Source organism: Alligator mississippiensis, chromosome 1 (genome assembly GCF_030867095.1).
Source record: "Alligator mississippiensis isolate rAllMis1 chromosome 1, rAllMis1, whole genome shotgun sequence".
NCBI lineage: Eukaryota > Metazoa > Chordata > Crocodylia > Alligatoridae > Alligator > Alligator mississippiensis.
In genome coordinates, this window is record NC_081824.1 from 162776597 (window position 1) to 162798895 (window position 22299).

At 40.7% G+C, this 22299-nt stretch overlaps 1 protein-coding gene across 4 annotated transcripts in view; it reads left to right on the forward strand.

Moving 5' to 3' along the window:
* The window catches only part of SLC30A6 (solute carrier family 30 member 6), a 38541-nt gene extending 20978 nt beyond the window's left edge, over positions 1-17563 (forward strand). For 3 of the 4 annotated variants that reach the window (XM_006270017.4, XM_059716194.1, XM_019500576.1), the window contains 9 exons: positions 275-355; positions 3500-3535; positions 4092-4186; positions 9804-9852; positions 12057-12176; positions 12451-12553; positions 12903-12950; positions 14090-14158; positions 16307-17563. In XM_006270017.4, coding sequence (XP_006270079.1) covers positions 275-355; positions 3500-3535; positions 4092-4186; positions 9804-9852; positions 12057-12176; positions 12451-12553; positions 12903-12950; positions 14090-14158; positions 16307-16807 — 1102 coding nt within the window. In that variant the 3' untranslated portion in view covers positions 16808-17563. The remainder of the gene's footprint in view (positions 1-274; positions 356-3499; positions 3536-4091; positions 4187-9803; positions 9853-12056; positions 12177-12450; positions 12554-12902; positions 12951-14089; positions 14159-16306) is intronic. The other variant, XM_059716202.1, reaches the window with a different exon arrangement.
* Positions 17564-22299: the final 4736 nt, after the last annotated feature.

The following is a 22299-nucleotide window of genomic DNA, read 5'->3' on the forward strand; positions in this document are numbered from 1 at the left end:
GAGGTTGGTAGGGTGGCAAATGGATTATATTTATGATTGGAATTGTAGTCTGAATTTCCACTGGTTGTCGGATCAATTAATTACCCTTGTTAAACAGATAGTTGGCCTAATAGAACTTAGAAATAATTCCTTTTCCCAAAAATCTCTGAATCCTCCCCATCTGTCCCCCACTTAAGAGGGAGAGAGGTAGGAGGCAGGCTAATTGCACACAGACCAGGATGAAAGCTCTTTGTATGTGTAGTCCAAAGTTTTTAACTAAATTCTCAAATTTCAGATTTGAGAGGTTTGAAGTGCTAGCAGTATTTGCATCCACAGTTCTGGCACAGCTAGGAGCTCTTTTTATCCTAAAAGAAAGGTAGGAATATATGCATTCTTTCTTTTATGATGAATTTTTGACGAGAAAATGTTCCATTCAGCTTGAGTAAAGCTTATATATTTTTAAAGTACTGTAAAAGAAAGGGTCATTTTTCAGAAATAGCTCCTGACTTCTTAGACAAAATGGATTTGCAGCAAGGGGTGATGTTGTAGAACCTTATTTTGCTAATTATCCTGATTGCTCTCCATGTGGGCTATGGGAAAATGTATATGAGCAATTTTTAAAGGGAAAAATTTGATAGTACTATTCATGGCACATTCCAAGAGTTCTCTTAAGGGCCTGATAAACAATATTGTTTGATCATTGTGATCAATCAAGCAATAATGAAAACACAATTTTTGTGTAATTATTTAACTCCAGTATTTTCAAGTGTTCAGGTGTTAAGTAGCACCTTATTTTCTAAAGTAACTATAGAAGTGGGAAGGTGTGGATTTTTCTATTTTAAATGGGTTAGTAATCCATCAACATTTATGTGTCTCCAGACATGCAAATAATTAATTCCAGGCGCATGACTTGTTTCAATAAATTTTCAGCATGTTATAGCAGTACTTCTAAGAGGCATGCTAGTTTACTGATTTCACGTGTTTATGTTTTAAACTTACTTAAGAATCAGTTAAGAAAATAAAATTGCTGAAAATTGGCTATTATGCGTGCATAACAACTTCTTCCCAAGTGCATAAAGCTACAGATACTGGCCTAATGATATATTCCAGATTGACCTGTTGCAGGTCACTTACAGAATAGGGTGGAATTCTGTTATCCTTCATGTACCTAAATGGCACTTAAAGACAGTTTTACTATTTTATTCCTGGTGCTGTGTGGAGATGGAAGTGTACACATGTATAAGAAGCATGCTTAACAGGCTACACATTTGCCAGGTAAGCGTGTGCATATTGGCAAAGTCCTAGAAAAAGTGAGGAGGAAGACAACACCCTCCCCACCCAACCAACCCTGCATCTGTTTTAGCCCCAGTAGCGGAGTGGTTGGGGCTCTTGGCCAGCAAGCCAAAGACCTGCGTTCTAGGCCCTTCCCCCTGGCCTCAGGGAGGGTTTGAATCTACATCTCTCTGACTTCCTAGCAAAGTGATGTAGCCAGTAGCCACTGTGCCCCAAGTTAGGCGTTACCAAGTCCCTTCTTCAGCACTCCTTCTGAAGCTGAGCTACTGCACCTTGCATTTAATAGTCACTAGATAAGATGGATCTAGAGGAACACCCATCTCACTGAACCACTGCCTAATCTGTGGTGTAGTGGTAAGAGCACTGTGGTGAGAAGTTAGAGACCTGCAGGTTCAAATACCTTCTGGGTGAGGGGATCCTAGAACTTGGGTCTCCTGCCTCCTGGGTGACCAGAGCCCTACCAAAAGCACAAGAATAGGGTCTGTTCCTTGGGGCAGTTGTCAGGTTTTTTTGCAGAACAGGGTGAAACTTTGCGCTCTGGTGGTGTTCTCTGTCTGGGGCTCCCTGGGAGCCCCCTGAAGTTCTGACTGGCAGTCAGCTTGAGACAGGATAACACACTGCAGTGAACCCATCTACCAGCTGAGACTTTTAAAGGGCTCCTAGGCAACCCGAGACTGGCTTGAGCTGCCTGTTGGGCTGTCCAGGAACTAGAAGCTTTAAAGATCTCCTGGGCAGCCCAAGATGGGGAACCACCATAACAGAGGTGGGTCTCAGGTCTTGATCAGCTTGTTGGTATAGCAACTTTAATCAGGCAAGCATGTCAGTGGTATGTTCCAGCTAGGGGGACTACCCATAGCACCTGCCCATAGTACTATAAAAAATAGCATCTGCATACAGCCATGTTTTTTGTCTGATGGTGATCTTGTAACTGACACACGTTCCCTGGGTATGCATATGCAGCCATGGATCAACCCAGTCAAACTGAGCACATACAGTATATGTGTGCATGCTTATGTATCTACACTGCATAGGTGATAGAATCACAAACTGTGGTAAATGCCAGAAAGGTCACTTACAGCTGGAAAACTGCCATTTAGATGCACAAAGGTAAAAGAATTCCATCCATGCTCTGTGCTCATGTTTAATGAGCCATTGTCCATGACATGCACCGTGTCAAGATGTAGCATTTAATTTTTTTCACGTTTATGGGATTTAGCAAGTATCATTAGATAATTTAAATGCAGTCCTGAAATATCTCTGGAGCTTCTTTGGGGAGTGCTGCCCCCTCCTGGTTTCAGTGAAGAGGTAAATGCTCAACAGTTTGTGAAATTGGCCCTTCATTTTACTGAGACAAGTTGCACTGCTGTATCTCAGATGACATTTTTAATTAAGATTTAGTTTCTTTTGACTGAAACTTGTTTGCAAATATTTCTTTTCATTCCTTCATTTGATAGAAGGGTCTGTTGTAATGGGCTCTGGGGAAAAATTATTTATATTTTTAAAGTAGCCCTAACAGATGCCTAGCATAGCCTAGACTGTTTTTAGTAATGGCAATTGCACCGTATTTGGAACAGTACACTTTACTGTTTAACTCTTGTTTTTTCTGAAATTTATCCTAGATTTTCCCTGCGCAGCTGAAGCTTAATCTTGTTTTAGTGCTTGCTGACTGAGAAGAACTGATTGTTATCTTTACTATAATGTTCCTTATACTCACAGAGGGTTACAGTAGTGGACCTAGGAATGGAAAAAATGGGTACCCCTCCTGCTGGAGCTGCACATGAGCAGCGAGCTCTGAGCTCACTAGCTGATTGGAGTGGGGTCTGACTGGAGTCCCTACCATCATTTGTGATTCTAGACTGCTGCTGCTCACCTTTCCCCTCCCTTCTGAATTCAGCAGCAAGAGAAAGGGGGGAGAGGGGACATTGGCAACTCTCACCCCTTGGAGTCCAGATTTATGGAAAGTAGGGGCTCAGGCCAGATCCCATGCTGAGAGTTCACATGTGGCACAGCCAAAGGGAGGGTGCAGCTATGTCATTGCGCTGCCTCTGGCTCTGCCCTTGAGAGGGTTACTAGAGTTACCTTTTTTTCTGTAAATTATACCCTAATTCAATTTAGTGAGATAGATAGATATGGATTAGATGTCCACAAATGAGAAGTTTTCCTTATATTTGTAATTTTTCATGTAATTCTGTTAATATAATTAGAAATTACAATTTATTTCTTGCAGTGCAAAGCGGTTTCTGGAACAACCTGAGATACACACGTAAGATGTGATTTTAATATGTGAAGCTATCTTTTTTTTTCACTTTCCTTATTTTTTCTGTTTCTTAATCTGGCATATATGAATGACTGGTATATCCAACACCAAATTGTTTGGTACTTTGGCATTTAAACTAAAAAATGTATGTAAACTTTTGTGGTAATAACTTTTTGATCTTTTTAGGTACAGATAAATGAACCTATAAGTGATTGTGTAGCTGAGTAATAGTTACATATTTGTTCCTTATAATTTAGCAAATGTATTAGTTATTTCTTCTATTTTTATTATTTAAGTTTCAGCCCTGAGGACAAGCAGTTATTTTGAGAATTGTCATCAGCTCATCTTTAACATGCAAAATTCACAAATATTCTCTTAAAATGGTAGAAAGCTGTCGGATATTTTACAGTCAACTAAAATTTATCTTAGTCTTGTTTTTGTCTTGATAGAGTATCTTCAGACAATTGTTCTTTTAAAGGCACCAGCCCTTAATCTTAGTTTAATTTCATATGATAGCAGAAGTTATGAAAAATGAAAATGCATTTCTTTTTCTGTCTTCCAGGGGGCGACTGTTAGTTGGTACTTTTGTGGCTCTTTTTTTCAACTTGTTTACAATGCTTTCCATAAGGAATAAGCCTTTTGCTTATGTCTCTGAAGGTATGTGATGAAAGAACCTATAACAAGAATTAAGGAAAAGGTATCAATGTATTTTTCTCTAGATATGTTTTCTTTGTTAGACATGAACACAGTTACTATGGTGTCACTTCTGACCACTGAGTTTAAGCATGGTTAATTACATTGTTTTGTTGTGTCTCTAGGTTTCAAACAGTACTACATAAACACCAATGAGAGTAATTAAATTTAATTTCAGATATCGCCACTATTTTTATGCTAAGTTTTACTTTATTATTTTGTTTTACCTCCTTTTTTCAACCAGATGTAATCTAACAGGGCTATTAATGGCCCTCTGTAAAAGCTGGAAGGGTTTATTAAAAAAACCCAGAAAAACACAACTCTTCTATATACCACTTCCACCCTGGAATTTTTCCTTTTTTCAGTAGAATCACAACCATTCTCCATAATTTTCCATAATGCTGAGCGATTGCAGTCATTAGCAAACATTACTTTTTATTTAAAGGCTGCTGCACTATAAAACATTGATTTATTTGGGTGAATGTATCTTTGATGTTTATGATTTTATATAATATTTTAACGTGTTGTAAAAAGTCTGAGTAAATTGAACTAGGAGTTGGAAAATATGTAAGTTCTAATCCGACTTCCTTGACTAAATCTTAAACATTCTGCACCTCAGATTTTTCAGCTGTGGAACAGGGGTTATTGTGCTCCACTTTGAAAACACAGAATCGGAAAATTTAGGGTTGGGAGGTACCTCAGGAGGCCTAGTCCAGCGGTTCTCAACCTTTTTTGTAGTAGGACCCATTTGTAAACATTGGCTAGTCCCGACCCAGTGCCCCTCACTCCTGACCTGCTGCCCCACAGTATGTGTGGCAGGAGGTGGGGGGGTGTCTGGTGGGGTGTATGGGGACCCCAAGCAGCCCACTGCAGGCTGGAACTCTGACAGTCTGCAAGGGAAAAGCCACAGTTTCCCATAGTTTTCTCCTTTAAAGCAGACTCCATTTTTACAGTTCGTTTGCAACCCTTTCATATGTTCTTGTGACCCACTTGTAGGATGCAACCCATGGATTGAGAAACGCTGATCTAGTCCACCCCTGCTAAAAGCAGGACTATTTCCCAACTAGATCATCCCAGCCAAGGCTTTGTCTAGCCAGGTCTTGAAAACCTCTAAGGATGGAGATTCCACCACCTCTCTGGGTACCCCATTCCAGTACTTTACTGTCCTGCTAGTGAGACAGTTTTTCCTACCATCTAGCCTAAACTTCCCTTGCTGCAACTTGAAACCATTGGTTCTTATTCTGTCATCTACCACCACTAAGAACAGTCTAGCTCCATCCTCTTTGGATCCACTCCTCAAAAAATTGAAGGCTTTTATTAACACCCCCACCCCCCATCTTCTCTTCTTCAGATTAAATAAATCCAGTTCCCTCAGCCTCTCCTCAGAAGTCATGTGCCCCAGACCACTTAACCACTTTTGTTGCCCTCTGCTAGACTCTCTTCAATTTATCTACATCCTTTCTGTAGTGAGGGGCCCAGAACTGGACACAGTACTCCAGATGTGGTCTCACCAGTGCCAAATAGAGGAGAAGAATCACTTCCCTCCATCTGCTGGCAGCACTCCTATGAATGCAGCCCAGTATGTCGTTAGCCTTCTTGGCAACACGGGCGCACTGTTGACTCGTATTCAGATTATTGTCCACTGTAACCCTCAAGTCCTTTTCTGCAGAGCTTCTGCTTAGCCAGTCAGGCCCCAACCTGTTCCAGTGCAGAGGATTGTTTCATCCGAAGCGCGGGACTTTGCACTTGTCCTTATTGAACTTGAGGAGATTTCTTTTGCTCCAGTCCTCCAATTTGTCAAGGTGTCTTTGAATCGTAGTCATGCCCTCTAGCGCAGCTGCTACTACCCCCCAACTTGGTATCCTCTGCAAACTGGCTGAGGGTATGCTTCCTCCCATCTTCCAGATTGTTGATGAAGATATTGAACAAAACTGGCCCCAGGACCAACCCCTGGGGCACTCCACTTTGATACCAGCTGCCAGCTAGACATTGAAGCATTGATTACTACCTACTAGGCCTGTGTGAAGTGGAAAGTATGTGCTTCAGATTCAGCAGGACAGTGATTCAATTCAATGATTTGAATCACTGTCCTGATTTGATTCAGCCAAATCTGAAGATATTTGGTGCCAAATCTGATTTGGCCATAGACTATACAGACAGGCGGTGCCAGTGGGAGCAGCTGGACAAGCCGTGGTTGAGCCGGCAGCCCCAGGAGAAGCTATGGCTCATCCAGCTGCTTGTCTAGTTGCCCCCACCGCCAGGGTGAGGCAGGCAGTGCTGGCAGCCCCGGGAGACACCGCAGGGGCTGGGGGGAATGATTGGAGAGCTGGGGGAATGATCAAGGGCGAAGGGAATGAACAGGGGCTTCCCCCCAGCTCCCAGTTTGATTTCCCAGCTCCCCGATCATTTCCCCCCAGCCCCCAGGGCTTCTCCCAGGGCTGCCAGCACTGCCTGCCTTGCCCCGGTGGGATGGGCAGCCAGATGAGCTGCGGCTTGAGCCTGCAGCCCTGGGAGAAGCTGCAGGGGCTGGGGGGAATGATTGGGGAACTGGGGGATCGAACCGGGAGCTGAGGGGAAGCCCCTGTTCATTCCCTCAGCCCCCGATCAATCCCCCCAGCTCCCAGTTCGATCCCCCAATTCCCAGTTTGATCCCTCAGCTCCCAATCATTCCTCTCAGTCCCCACAGTTTCTCCTGGGGCTGCCAGCACTGCTTGCCTCACCCTGGCAGGGAGGCAGCCAGACGAGCTGTGGCTTCTCCTGGGGCTGCTGGCTGAAGCCGGGGCTCATCCAGCTGCTTCCCTAGCTTCTCCCGCCGGTACTGCTTAGTGCCTGCCTGTACAGTCTATGGCCAAATCTCTGAAGCAATTCGGAGGCTTCCAATTCAATTCAGACAGATTAATGGGTCTCCTGATTTGATTTGGATTCAGAGATTCAGCCACCAAATTAGGCTAAATCTCCTCCAAACTGAATTGGCTACCGAAGCGTCGCACAGCCCTACTACCTACTATCCTTTGAGCCCGATGAGTCAGCCAGTTTTCTATCCACCTTAGAGTCCATTCATCCAGCCTGTACTTCCTAAGTTTACTTGCAAGAATGTTGTGGGAGACCATATCAAAAACCTTGCCAAAGTCAAAGTATAGCATGTCTACTGGTCTCCCCACATCCTCAGAGCCAGTCATCTCATCATAGAAGGCAATTGGGTTGGTCAGGCATGACTCGCCCTTGGTGAATCCATGCTGGCTGTTCCTAATCACTTTCTCCAAGTGCTTAGAAATGGATTCCTTGAGGATCTGCTCCATGGTTTTCCAGGGACTGAGGTGAGGCTGACCTTTCTATAGTTCCCCATATCTTTCTTCTTCCCTTTCTTAAAGATAGGCACTATATTTGCCCTTTTCCAATTGTCTGGAACCTCTCCTGATTGTGACGAGTTTTCAGAGATAATGGCTAGCAGCTCTGCAATCAGATTGGCTAGCTCCCTCAGTATCCTTAGTGCTATTTTATCAGTTTTAATGTTTTATCAATGCTTATTACTATTTATAATTTGTATCAAAGTATATTTTGAAAGTCAAAACTGTAGTAATGTGAGGCTCAGGTTTAGACCTCTGCTGAGAAGATTAATTAAATCATCATTTTTCCATGAAAATTGAGTTAATTGGGTTAGTAACAAAACCAGAATAGGTAAAGTTCTAGAATGGCTTCTGATACAGAAAATCAATTTCTTTCTTTTGTCCTTCACAAACAACTGAAGAACAGTCCTGCGATGGTATAAAATGAGGAAATAAATGGTCATAAATGTTTTTTCCTCTTACACAGTGAGGGAAAAAAAACCAGGTGAAATATCCATAGGTGTCTGTTTGAAGGATCAAAGGAAGCTGCAGACAAGGAGATAATGAAATGTGCTGATGGCAACTATTTTGGCTAGTGAAAGCAAAGGAAAATTGTTGAAGAACTTAAGAGATTTAGTAAAATGATCTTGAGTGTTAAGGTTGGAAATATTACTTAATGGCATATCAAGGTAACATCCAAGCAAGTTACTGGAAAGCTATCTACATTTCTCCCACATGAAGGAGCTATTAGGATTCTGTCAGGAAACAAATGCATATTTTCATGGCATTTCAATGAAAACATGTGCCCAAAGTATACCAGTAGTTAAAGCACATAGAGTTCTCATTTAAAAAAGAACGAAAAAGCCCCAGAAGATTACTATGACCACATTGTACCAGATATCCTCACTTAAATATTGCATACAGTCTTGATTATCTGATTTTAAGAAAAGATAAATCTGTGCTTGTGTCTGACAGTACTATCCTACAGCAGAATTAATGAGTTTACTCCGGCTTAATGTCACTGTCTATACACGAAGTGCTGTTTTACTGTGGAGCTAAGTAGTCAGCTCCACAGTAAGCATCTTGCATAGATCGCCCAGTGAATACCATTAGTATAATTCCTTTTTACATGCATTACCAAAGGCAGTATTTTTTTTAGCTCAGGGGCTTTGCAGTTTCACTTGAACTTACTGTATTTACTCAAATCCAGTACAAGGTTGTCATCCCCTGCCCGCCCCCCCCAGCCAGCATGGGGGCAAAAACCAGTTTTGTTTTGGATGTGAGTACCCACCTGGGGCATGCAGCAGTCCAGCTTCTGTTTCAGTTCTGGGCCAAAGCCGGAAATGAGCTGCTGCCTGCCTCAGGCTCATGGCAGGGGAGAGGACTCACAGTTGGGGGAGGCTGGGAAAGACTGCATGGTGGGGGTGTACAAGGAAGACCTGCAGTATGTCACTTGTGGGGGAGCTTGAAGGGAGACTTCTGCAGCCTACCCCCCCCCCCCCCCGCCTCTACTGCTTACCTTTTGCTTTGGCTCTGGCCCCGATCCTGACCAGGCCTGGAGCTGCTGTCACTGCTTCTGCCTGGCTGAGCTGAACTGTGGCCAGGGCCGCTGACTGTGCCAGAACCAAAGCAAACCTGCCACAGAAATTAAGCAGTGGTGGAGGGGAGCAAAGGGGTAGGGACGGGTGGGGAGCAGGGTCAGGCACAGGCAGGGGGCAAGCACTGGGGACACAGGCACAGGGGCACAAGAGGGGGACGTGGTAGGGGACATCAGGGGTAGGCAGAGGGGCAGGTAAAGGATGCGGGGGGACAGGCAGGGAGGTGAGGGACAGAAGTCTATTCTGTCACCTCACTCCCTGCTGCTGCTTCTATGCCTCAGCGGTTGGGTGTGGAGAGTAAATTTTAAGATAGCTAGATTCCATATGTGGAAAACTATAAATGTGTTTCTGTAATTTTCCATGTATAGAATCTAATTATTGGAGGCTCGTTTTAAATTTGGAGTTGTCTTGGATTCAGGTAAATACAGTAATCCATTTGCATGCGTAATATATGACAAGTTTTTACCCAACCATAGCTCAGAAAAGATAAAAGTTCTCTTTTTCTCAAGCAACAAATTAATCCCTTTGATCTCTGGGGTATATGTTGAGATGAGGTCATTCATTCATAGATTACATGCCCTTTCTTTAAAGTGTATGTAAGTTAAGTGTATATTTAAGTTGAGTTTTAATTAAAATTTGTAATTTGTTTTTGTGCAGCTGCTAGTACAAGTTGGCTTCAGGAGCATGTTGCAGATCTTAGTAGAAGGTGAGGATTCACAGTCTCTTTCATAGTACCTACTACTTAAAATATATTAGTCACTGTTGCATTCTACCAAATTTATATTTAATTATTTCAGATAATTTGGCCCCTCTGGGGGCACTAACACATAAGTCGGGGGGGGGGTAACCCCCCAGTAATTAGATTCTGTATACGGAAACATTATAAATTTGTATAAAACCAGGGTGGTCTTAGATGCAAGTAAATACAGTGCCATATTTACTAGAATACAAGATGAGGTGTCCTCTCCCCCTTCCTTCCCCCCCCAGTCAGCATGGGGGGAAAAAGCCCCTTGTCTTAAAATCACATATAAGGAAATCTCACTAAATACATTGTCTGTCATTAAACTGTTGGCAAAAGCAGCACGTGTTCAGCAATGGAAACCAACTGTGAAGTTGATTAAATGTAGCCAACACTGAGCATGACTATAAAATACATGGCCCACACTGGAGAAACATTCCGATAGGAACCTTTTTTTGTCCCTTGAGGAAACGGGCAGATATTCCCTCCACAGGGAAGTGGTACCAGGCTTGGAGGTACTACAGGGCACCAGGAGGGCCAGAGCCAGCCCTGACATCCTCCCAAAACAGTTCACCCAGCATCCCTCTGTTGCCTTTCAACCTGGGGCATATGATTAGTGTGGCCCTGCCCTCCATGAGGTGAAGCCAAGTGAGGTTGCCCTGCGCCTCAACCATTTGCATATACATTTTTGGCGTCTCTCAGGACTCATGAGAAGAACACCGAGTTCCAGTTGTCAGTGGTGTTTAATTAACACATGGATCTTTTGTGGGGTGTATCTGGAGAATGCACATCCTGAGCAATGTTGAGCTGTGGGGTCACCGTGGCTTGAAATGCTGTTGACTCTGGTGGGGCCCAGCCCAAGGAACTATGTGGTAAATTGCAAGCTTTTGGCTTTGAACTAATATAATTCATAGTTTGTACAACATATAAGTAGGTATAAAAATGGTACTCAAAGTGTATTTATGGAGTACCTGTGCTAAAACTTGCTGCAGTTTAAAAAAACATGCATCAATTCTGGATGAACTGAGTGCATGGGTATAACATGCACATTCCTACAGCTGTGTTTAATTTCAGAGTTATTGTTTTCAAGTTTTCTCCTCATTTATGTGCTCAGGGAGAACAGGGTCTGACAGCAAGGAGAGGAGGAAGAGTCTGCCAGAGGAAAAAATTGGGGGAAACAGAGAGCAGCAGGGCTAACTGACCTCCCCTCCCCACTGATCTATATCCCTGCTGTAGCAGTGGGAGGGGGACAAACTCAAGGCAAACCTCCAATAATTAGATTCCATACCTGGAAATTATAACAAATTTATAAATTTTCCAAATAGCGAATCTACTTATTGGGGGGGGTCGTCTTGTAATAATGTCTTCTATTCAGTAATTGCGGTAATATGAAAATAAGGTAATACAAACTGCTAAACCATGTTGTGTAACATCTTAGACACACTACAAAACCCTTCTGTTCCCTAGGGCATTTCAGGTGTGGGATGAACAATGAGCTACAAGGTGCTACTGAAGAAGGAGTGTTGTAATCATAAAGAGAAGTCGGCCCCTAGTGTTGCAAAGGACTTAAGGCATTAACAGAGCATCTCTAGACTAGTTCCTGGAGATTGGTAGTTGCATCTAAAAAACATTACAGGTAGTAGAGTGCAGAGAAGAGCAGTAAGGGTTTTTTATGGGGTGGCTGCTAATTTTTTTTGGGAAAAACACACAAAGCTTAAGACTCACATGCATAGATTTTTTTAACAGAAAAGGTGCAATGCAGGGTTGCAGTTTAAATATAGAAAAGCATTTTCTGATCAGTTATTTTAGTGTACTATATTGAATATTGTCTTCAGTTTTTCCTTGTAAGACTAGAAACTTTTTTAACTCTTGTTTTGAGTATTAGTATTAAGTGCAAAAGCTTTGCAAGTTGGATGCACAAAGCACTTGATTTCAGATGGGTGAGATTTAGACATGAGTAATCTTTGTGGTCTACAAAAAAGATTATTTTAGCTTCCAACAGGAATGAAAATGCTGAAACCAGTCAGTTACATCACTAAGTTTGTACAAGCCCCAAAGTGGATGTGTTATTGACTGGTGAAATAGTTGGGTGTAACTTTTTCTTAATTATTGTTTTCCAGCACCTATGATAAATAGTTACCTGACAGTCATTTTTCTCTGTTTTATTGCAGTCTCTGCGGAATCATTCCAGGGTTGAGCAGCATCTTCCTTCCACGAATGAATCCTTTTGTATTGATTGATCTTGCTGGGGCTTTAGCTCTTTGCATCACGTATATGTTAATTGAAATTAAGTACGTATGATCATTGTTTACATTAAATATTTTAAATATTTTGGCTTCTAATTCAGGGAAATCTTTTAGATTTAAAAGCATCGGCCATTGGAGTTGTAAGCTTAATTTTGCTTCTGTAGCTTTTGGATAAGTTTGGTTTGTAGAGGTGTGTGTTTCAGATGCACACATTTGCCTAGTTTCTCTACCCCGTTGTACAGCAGTAGCCATTTAAAAGAAAACCTTGCAGATAGCTTAAGAAACAGAAACAAGACTCAAAGTTTCTTTTTTTTTCCAGCAATTATTTTGCTGTAGATACAGCCTCTGCAGTAGCTATTGCTTTGATGACCTTTGGCACCATGTATCCTATGAGTGTGTACAGTGGAAAAGTATTGCTTCAGGTGAGACAATGCCACAAAAAGTGTTAATTTTACATTTTTAAATGTATGTTTGACTTTTACATTTGCAAGTTTCTGTGTTTAAGGTGATTAAGTGTTTAAATGAAAAAGGTTCAGAGAGAAATCACCTGTGGTTAGACTCCAAAGGAATTTCCAATTCAAAACACCTATATATCATGGAATCATTGCAGTTTACTATACATACATGGATATTAAAATATCCAGCACTATATTTAATATTTTTGTTGGCTATAAAGACAACAAAAAGGCAGATGATAAAGTTAGGAATTTTAAAGATAAAGCCAATGAAACATCTGCTTCTTTCTTGTAACTTTCTTTTGACGTTTTTCAGACTACCCCACCTCATGTGATTGGTCAGCTAGATAAACTTCTTAGAGAGGTAAGTTAAGCATGTATCACATTAAAGAAGGTGCACAGCTAAGAACTTCAGTACAAAGGCTGAGTGTGCACAAAGGGCACATAAAAATAAATTGTGATTACCAAAGAAATTTTTGTTTGCTTTTGCTATATATGAGAAATATGAAACTTGCAACCCTAAATATCATTTTGATGCCTGTAGTGGCTTGTAAGTCTTAGAAAATGATCTGTACCAATCTATAAACAGTGTGAACCACTTAAGGTATTTGTGGGTGAAACGTGCGAAACTGCTTGCCAAATCCTGTTGATTTCTATATTGAAGGCATTGATTAAATGATTTTACGTTTAATGGCTCATTTGCTTAGTTTCTTGTATCTCATTAAAGCCATTACCTTATTCCTTAATGGGGTGTGTTCAGCACAGCCTGGCTTTAGGCATCTCATTGTGACTTGTATTGTTATTCAGAGTGCCAGCAGACACATGGAGTAACCCAAGGCACTTACCTGATGTGTGTGTAAAAGCTGCAGCAGCAAACAAGGGAAGTTGCTCAGCCACTGAGCTTAAAGAATTAGCTGACCAGTGCATACATTGGGCAATTTCATGGATGCTAACTGAGCTTGCTGTGCATCTTAAAATGTGCCTTCTAGCAATTTTGAATTATTGTTGGTAGGGTTTGAAGAGGGCTTTTTAAAGGAAGGCTAAGGAAGGGAGTTTTATTTATAATGCAGGAAATAGTTGATAAAATGATAGTTTTTTGTGATTTCTTAGTTGGTCTAATAAAAGGTATCATTTCTGAACCAAGAGTTCTAGAGTTTTTACATTTCTTTTTGATAAAATGACAGCATTTCATCTAAATGCTTACAACAGAGAGCTTTGACTACTAAAAAAAATTTGCTGTACAAATCTAATTACTTTATTCACTCACTCATGGCCTAAATACATTAGATATAACTATATTGAGCTGGTTAGATGATCTGTAGTAAAACCCCTTCAGAAAATTTAGTCAAGGGGAAGGTCAAGAATATTAAAAAGGTGTGCTCAACAGGCCCACTACCTTATTGAATACACATTTCTGAAAGATTGAAAGCAATTAATCCTGTTTAATAATGCAGTTGTCCTATTTAATGATTAATTTTACCATTGGTTTATGTCTTCAATTAGGTTTCTACTTTGGATGGTGTTCTGGAGGTTCGAAATGAACATTTCTGGACATTGGGCTTTGGTACTTTGGTATGTTGCCTTTTACTCGTAAAAAGGGAATGTCAGCCACTATTTTTAATTCTTTAGTTAAATATGAGCAAATAAATGTGATCTCTTCTGTATTTTACATGGAATGTAGGAATTCAGGTGCCATAAAATACTGCTTTTCCCTTTGTTATAAAATAAAATGAGTGGACTTTTTTTCATTGGGGCATGTTTCCGAAACTTAAGATCTTTACCTCCACCCCCATCTTAAACAGGATGCAGTTTTTGGTTGTGCATACAGAGGTGTTATGCCACAGGTCTGTGTGTCATGGTTGTAGAGGCACTTGACATCTGAGAGAGAACAGCAGTAGTTATTTTGCATGTTTTTCAACCAGACTTCTTACTCTAGGATAGATCACTTGTTGGTTCTTATAATGCTTTTTCCCTTAAAAATGTGGTTTTCTTCCATGACTAAACAGTGATTCCAACTTTCTGGTTTTGCAGTATATTAGAGATGAATTATCTTAGTACTGTACCATAATATTTATGGCAACTATTTTGGATCCTTAAAACATTTCTACCAAATATCAGAAGTGTTGAAGTCCTGAACTAAAATTAAGGGAATCTCCTGAAGGCTGTCTTATATGGGGATGTGACTCTTTTCTGAGAAAACAAAGAAAAACTCAGCTTCAAGAAATGAAAAGGAAACCATGGTCTCTTCAGCTGGACCATGCATTTTATAGCAATCCTGAAGCAATAAGTACAATTGTTCTCCTGATTGTCAGCACTAACTTCCTAAATGGAAGCAGTGACCTTCAGACTTCATAAGTGCAAAGTACAGAATTTATTAATGATTTCTATCAGCTGTCTTTTTCTGTGACATAAAATGGATATATAAAAATACACTTAGAGGCCAAAGTTTAGGGGATCAGACGCATAGTAATAACCAGGGGAGTAAGTATTTTTAAACCTTTTCCCCCTTGTATTCTTCCGGTATGTCATCTCCTGAGGGATCCTTTCTTTGGCCAAAGTTAATTTACTCCAATTGGCTGTAAAGAAAAGGGGGACCTTGAGTTACCCATTATGTTATCTGAAATGCTGGATGACTCAAACAACATCCCTGGACATCATTGGTTCTCCACAACTGTTTACAAAGCATTTGTAGGTTTAAAGGTTGCCCATTATATCCTGCTGTAGAAACTAGATTGCTTTATAAAACATAAGATTTGTAAAATAAAATAAAATAAAAATCTGTGTTTTGCCATCAAAATGAAAACAGCTGTCAACACCCCCTTCTAAGCCAACTTCTTTATCTCCTTTGCATTTTAAAGGCACAGAAGGAACAGAAATTTACTTTCACATACCACTCCTGCAACTAACTAATGTTGCAGATTGGTGATATTAAGGTGTGGACAGTCAGATTACAACCAATAGCCTGTGCACTTTAGGCATGGAGCTCTGACTATTCTACCAGTGGCGGTGTTGCTCTTCCTACCGCCACTCTTCCTACGAGGGGGCACCTGATTGAAGCTTGTCAATTACAGCTGTTCTTGATAGCATTCAGCAATGGCTCTGTGGTATGTTTTGTTTGCTCAGTGCTTTGAGTCAGTGTGTGCTTTTTTTCCTCCTCTCTATGCTTGCTCATATGATTTTTACAGTTGCTGCCCGCATTGCTGCCCACCATAAATTATATTAGCAGCTAATTGACTAATGTTCTTAAGAATTTCCCTTTACAAAAATGTCTCTTGATAGTGAAGTCACTTCACGTGGTTCGATTTACTCTGATGAGTAAGGAGTAGAGCTGATGAGTAGGCCTTATTCCACTGATTCTCAGCCAGGATGCTGAGACCCTTTTAAGGGTAATTTGCAACATTATCACAGTTTGGTTTGCAGACACCTACGCATGATTCACAAGACAAACTGAGAGATTTCAAAAAGGAATCCAGAGTTTCAAAAACATTCTGAGTTATTGTGGTGTTTGAGTTGCTCTACTGTTTTGCTGCACTCAAGAAATGAATGTAATCTAAGAGCTGGCACTTTCCAAGGGTTGCCTTCAGTCTAAAAAGTTTGAGAACTACTGCCTTAGATTGTGCACAGTAAGACATTTAACTCCACTTATAGTTAAAATACTGAAAGAAAATTAGATTCATTACCTGAAGGACTCTTCACAGACTATTTTTTTTTACTTTCTAGGCTGGATCAGTACACGTGCGCATTCGGAGAGATGCCAACGAACAAATGGTTCTTGCTCATGTGACTAATCGGCTGTATACCCTTGTGTCTACTTTGACTGTTCAGATTTTCAAAGATGATTGGATCAGACCAACTTTATCATCTGGGCCTCTTGCAAACAATATATTGAGCCTTTCAGATCATCATATTATTCCAATGCCACCTTTAAAGGCTGCTGATAATTTGAGCCCTGTTACATCAACACCAGCTAAACCTAGCAGCCCGCCTCCAGAGTTTTCTTTTAACACACCAGGCAAAAATATGAATCCCGTTATTCTTCTGAACACTCAGACAAGGCCCTATGGATTAGGCTTCAATCATGGATCTGGACCATACAGCCATATGTTCAATCCAGGATTTGGAGTACCAGGAATGGGAGCAGCTCAAGGATTCCGGACTGGTTTTACAAATGTTCCAAACAGATATGGAACTAATGCGAAAGGGCAACCCAGACCACAATAAACTCCATTTTTCATTATTTATTGTACTGAAGGCTATTGACTTCTCAGTTGTTTTTCTTTTATTGCCCAATTTTTATAAAATATTAGAGCATTCTCTAAATGACTGGGAACAATTGCATTGTTCATATTCATAAAACAATTGAAATGCTTTTACTTTTTTTACACGAATCTATATGATGCTGCAAGTATTCTACAAGCTTGTGAAATTTTAGATACATTTTCTAGTTACTGAGTTTATTCCTATTCAGTTTTTCTATTCATGTTTCTCCTACTCCCTCCTCCCCATATCATATCAAAATACAGCATTATCATAGCTCCGTGAAAGCAAAACTGTGAATGAGTAGCATCCTTTCCTTCAACTGAGAATTGTTTCTGAATTGCTTCCTGATTGGTGACCAGTTAAGAGAATGGGAAATGTTGCTGTTCCAAACAAGTCTTTATTTTATTTCTTTGACCACTGTGTAATAAACCTTTGGCAAAGTTGCAGCTAGCTTCTCCTTCACTGGACAAGTCTGTCCTTTTTTTTAATCAACACATTGTATTGGACAGCTTGAGGACAAACTTCAATTTTTTAAATTCTAATTGGCCATGCGTTCATTTTATATTTATTATTGATTTGTATTATTGACATACAAAGGGTTCAAACAACTGTTTTCTAGTTGTAATAGTTCCATATTCACTTCTGTTTTGTTTTTTTTTGGTTTAACTGCAAAATTTCTTGGCAAAATACTTGGAAATAAAATAGTGAAAACTGCCATTTCTAGGGACACTTCTTTTTTTTTTTTTTAACTGCTGTCAGTCCTGTTTAAAGTATATGCAGATGGCCTTATCTCTCATTAAGTTTGCTACCTCATCCTTAAGTTGGTTGCAGATACTTTTTGATTTGATTGCTGACTTTGTGTTTCTCCTGTAGAATTTAAGGGAAAAAAATCAGCACTTAATACAAATGAACAGGATGCATTTCAGAGATGCACAGATAGATAATGCAGTGCACTGCAATGGTTGCTCAGCCTTCTTGGTACTGAGGGTGCAGTGTGTGTGTGTGGTGTGTGGAATCATTTTCCTAATATATATCCAGATAGACATATTTCTAGAGGGGTCCTAGAGTGGCTTTGGTGGAGTTTCTTCCCCCTACTCCTTTTTTCTTCTCCTTTGCTATAGTTCGTCATACAAAACAAAGCCTGGCAACATTGCTTTTTTCTGTTGTTTTTTCCCCAGCTTTCTATATGATCTATACCAGGCTCCTTTCCAGTGCCTTCTATATCTTTCAGTTGGCACACTGTTCCCATTATCTGCCTTGCCACTTAGCATGCCTTGTAGTTATTTATGAATAGATTGTAAGGCCGGAAGGGACCTTGGATTTAACCTGGATGTTCACCAAATCCAATACAACGATGGGATGATAATATAAAAACTGATCTGGAAGGGACAGGCAAAGATTGTGACAAGGTGTGGAAAGAGATTGCACACAATAAGAGGAAATAGAAGGCTTTAGTTAAGGTGGTTATAGGCCCTCTAAGCCTGTGAGATGAGAGAGAGAAAGAGTTCAGTCTGCTGGATGCACACCTTGCTGGGGTTATTTGACCCCATCAGTCCTTCCTGCCCAGAGCAGGGGGGCTGGACCCAATGATTTCACAAGGTCCCTTCCAGCCCTCAACTCCTGTAAATCTGTGAAACCAATCCACCCATCCACACTAAGTCACCAAGCACCAGTCACTATAGCATCTCAGTGAGATGCTGAGATATATTAAGATGTTTTCTGGAGGTATTTGACTGATGGGTGAGGCTTTTTCTTGTAGAACTAGGTTGAGAGAAGGGAGAGAGATGCTAGAGTCCTGACTATGCATTTGATCCAATGAGAGATTTCCATCCCCCCACCCTTATTTGTATATTCTTGTGTGGAACAACACTTTCACCCTGCTAAGTTGAGAGAGGAACAACACGTGTGTGTAAATCAGCACATGGATTCTGAGACTTCTGTCTCCGTGCACTGCTTGTGGAGCCTTGTTGTTATTCTCAAAGACCACTTCCTCCTTGTCTCTACCCACGTCACTTCACTCTGAGGTGTGGATGAGGTTTTCCCCTCTAAGAACCACAGGCTAAATGCCGATACTGATTTTCTGACACTATAATCTACTTGATTCCTGAGTATTTTTTTTCCTACATAGAACAAATACTAATGACTTCCTTTGCTTTTGATGGGACTTGATCTGCCAGTAATCAGCTGCTTCTGCTAATTATTTGTCTGCTACCCCTGGGGAATTTCCCTCCCTCCTCCATTTTCACAGTTCTACTTTCAGCTCTTTACTTTTGCTGCGTTTGCTTGCTTTCCTCCTCAGATCTGATGAAGAATCTCTTGCATTCAAAAGCTTGTCTGACTTTATTCCAACCATGCAGTTGGTTCAATAAAAGATGCACCTAAAAAATCCTGGCTTCCCACTAAGAGCAAGGCAGCACTCTGCGTGATAGCGTTTTGGTAAGACTACATGTGATCTGCGAACCACATGCTGAGAATCACAGATATACAACTTACTCAAGTAAGTTTACAAGCGGGGATCTAATACTGTTCCTAGTAGATGAATGATCAGCTCACTGCAGTACTGTGTCAATGTGTGACAGAATATGGAAGACCATCGTAAAAAATGCTATTTCTTAATTTGAATCGCTAGTTCTCAGTTCTAGTACTTAATTCCAAGTACTGAATATCTTCATCTAGAAGCACCAAATGGTTCAGTAATAGTCTTTTGTTTAGTAACTGCCTTTTAGGATAGTTTTAAAAGAAACTGCCCTCACTGAGCAGGCATGCTTTATGAGATGTTTGGGTTTGTTCCTTGTACTTGCAGGTGAAGGTTTCAAGTAGCAATTTTGGGGATTTTTTGCTTTGATTACCTGGAAATGAGGGAACTGGACTGGATGGTTGACGGTAGGAGATTCCTCCTAGTCCTATGTTCCTATGTAATTCACCTCAGTACAGAGGTTTTAAAAAGGTCCTCTGCCTCTCATACATCCTGAGCTATTTCACCTGCAATAGAACAGCTGCAGCAACTTAATATGATTTTTCCAGGATAGTACTTTTATTAATCTCTCCCTCTATTATTGTGAAATGTATTTGTTTTATTTATCATACATCTCCAGTTCTTAAAAGATGCACTTTAAATGAAGCTGCCTTTCATTAAAGATGGAAGGGGAAATTAGGATCTGCAGCATTCCATTGGGACAAGCCAATATGTTCAGAAGGTTTCCAAGCATGTTATTGCATTCAAAAAGTGTTTCTGAAGTGATCATGTATACAATGGAAATGCATAAGTTCTTCAGCTGATCTACCACTGGAACATTTTCACAATATTTGAAAGGTCAGGACAGATGTTAAAAAAAGATTATTTTTTTCCCATCCTTATAGTTCCATTATATAAGGAAAATAAATTGTGATTTTTTTTCTTTCAGATAAATTGTTTACAGAATTTTACAGTTGCATTTTCACATGTAAATGTTTGAATCATTGACTCACATACAGGGTTTCTACCTTTATAACGAACCATGAATGTTATTAGCTGAGCTATTGAAATGAAATTAGCTCTGTACTAATTCATAAGGCTCCTTAGAAGACTGCTATAAATAACTCCTTATGACACTTTTGTCAAAGGATTTTTGTTGCTCTTTTACCTGTGCTTACCTGTATTTCAGGCTTTACTATTATGTGGTCTGTTGCACTCTCAAATGTTTGTCTGGATTAAGTGAGAAAGGGTTAATTTTGTTTCTGCTCTTCTGGCCATCAGCCCAGACACCCAGTGCTCAGCTCCCTGTAACATGCAAGTCTTTAGAGGCTGAGATTATTCTGCCTACTAGAGGACTTGGAATTGGTCAACCAGTTACCTATTGCAAAAGCAGTCTTGCAGGACAGTGATTGCTGCAATGGAAGTGAAGAAAATTGTAGGGCCTTGGGAGACTAGCAGAGTTTACAGTAATGATATGTACTGTAAGCATATCAACTGTAAACTGTTGGGGGACAGGGGCAGTCTTGGTGTGTGGGTACAGTGCATACACAGCACAATAAGCTCCTGGTTCATAACTGGAGCTGCTGGCTGCTACCACAATACAAATGGGTGGTGCACTAAGTACGTCTTACAAAAATGTATGACAACCTTTGTTCAGTTTTCCACACCCACCTCTACAAAGAATCTGGGGTAGCTGTGTGCCCCTTCTGGAACAGAAAAGGCAAGAACTACCATGTTTAGCTAACTGACGTGACAGCTCTAGCTGAAGAAGCAGGTCCAAGCATTAGCACGCTCCTACCATATACAGAAAGGGAGTACTGCCTCAGATCCAAAGCCCAGCTCACTCTTTTAACATATTCTTAATTGACATAATATACTCATAATCTAGAGATCACAGCACCTTGGTTGAGAATGTACTCTTAAGGGTGTTGCACAGTATTAGCACTGTTATTCATGGAACCACCTACACATAATTCATAAGGCAACCCCAGAGATTTCAAATAGGAATCCATAATCATAATAAAGCATTCTGCCCTGCCTTAGTCTTTCTGAGTTCCTTGCAGCAGAAGAATTGCTCTGTTTTTTGTCATGGCCAAGAAATGCGTGAAAGCTAAGGGCTGGCATTTCCCAAGGGGTATCTTGAATCTAAAAAGGTTGAAAATTGCTGACTTCATCTCGGTATCCACTATTGAGCCCAAAGACTTGAGGGTCCATTCTCATAATTTGCATCCTGAGGCAGTGTTATCTGGTAGCCCAGATTTTCATCTACCCAATGTTTTACCTCTCCTAGATGGACCAGTGAGCCCATATATTGCACTAAGCCTTTAGCTCAGGGGTAGGCAATTATTTCGGCCACTAACTGAGTTTTGGCAAGCCATTGCGGGCCGCATGACAGGCAGCCAGAGGCAGATAAATATTAATTTTCTAAAATTTTTAGGGGCCCCATGAGCCAGATAGAATGGCCTGGTGGGCCACATCTGGCCTGTGGGCTGCATTTTGCCCACCCTGGCTTTAGCTTGTCAGTTACTTGAAGGATCCCTCTGAGACTGTGTCTTTAGCTGACATACAGGCTCCTATTTTTCAAAATCATAAGGCTCTCATTCCTTTTCCTTTCAGCAGCTGTCCCTTGCTAACTGTACTACACACCATCTCCATTTCTGAGGGCTTCCTTATACAATTCCAGGTAAGCCTCTTTTGATGAGCTTTAGAGCCTACATGTAGTTACAAAAGGTTTCTGTTTTCTTTTGAGCCCAGAGTAGTGATGCTTCATTTTCCAGGAGGGTCTTTGAACCTTCTTGTCATGGGGACCAGTATCATCATTCCTGGAGCTGAGCAATCACAACTCACTGATGTCAATGAGGACTGCATGTGTTTAATGACTTTCAAGCTCAGGCCCTGAATGAGGAGTCCGAGACACAGTAAATACCAATTATCTCCAAAAGAAATCTCAGACTGTGATTTCAGTTAGCAGGCATGGGGATAAAAAGTGTTATAATTC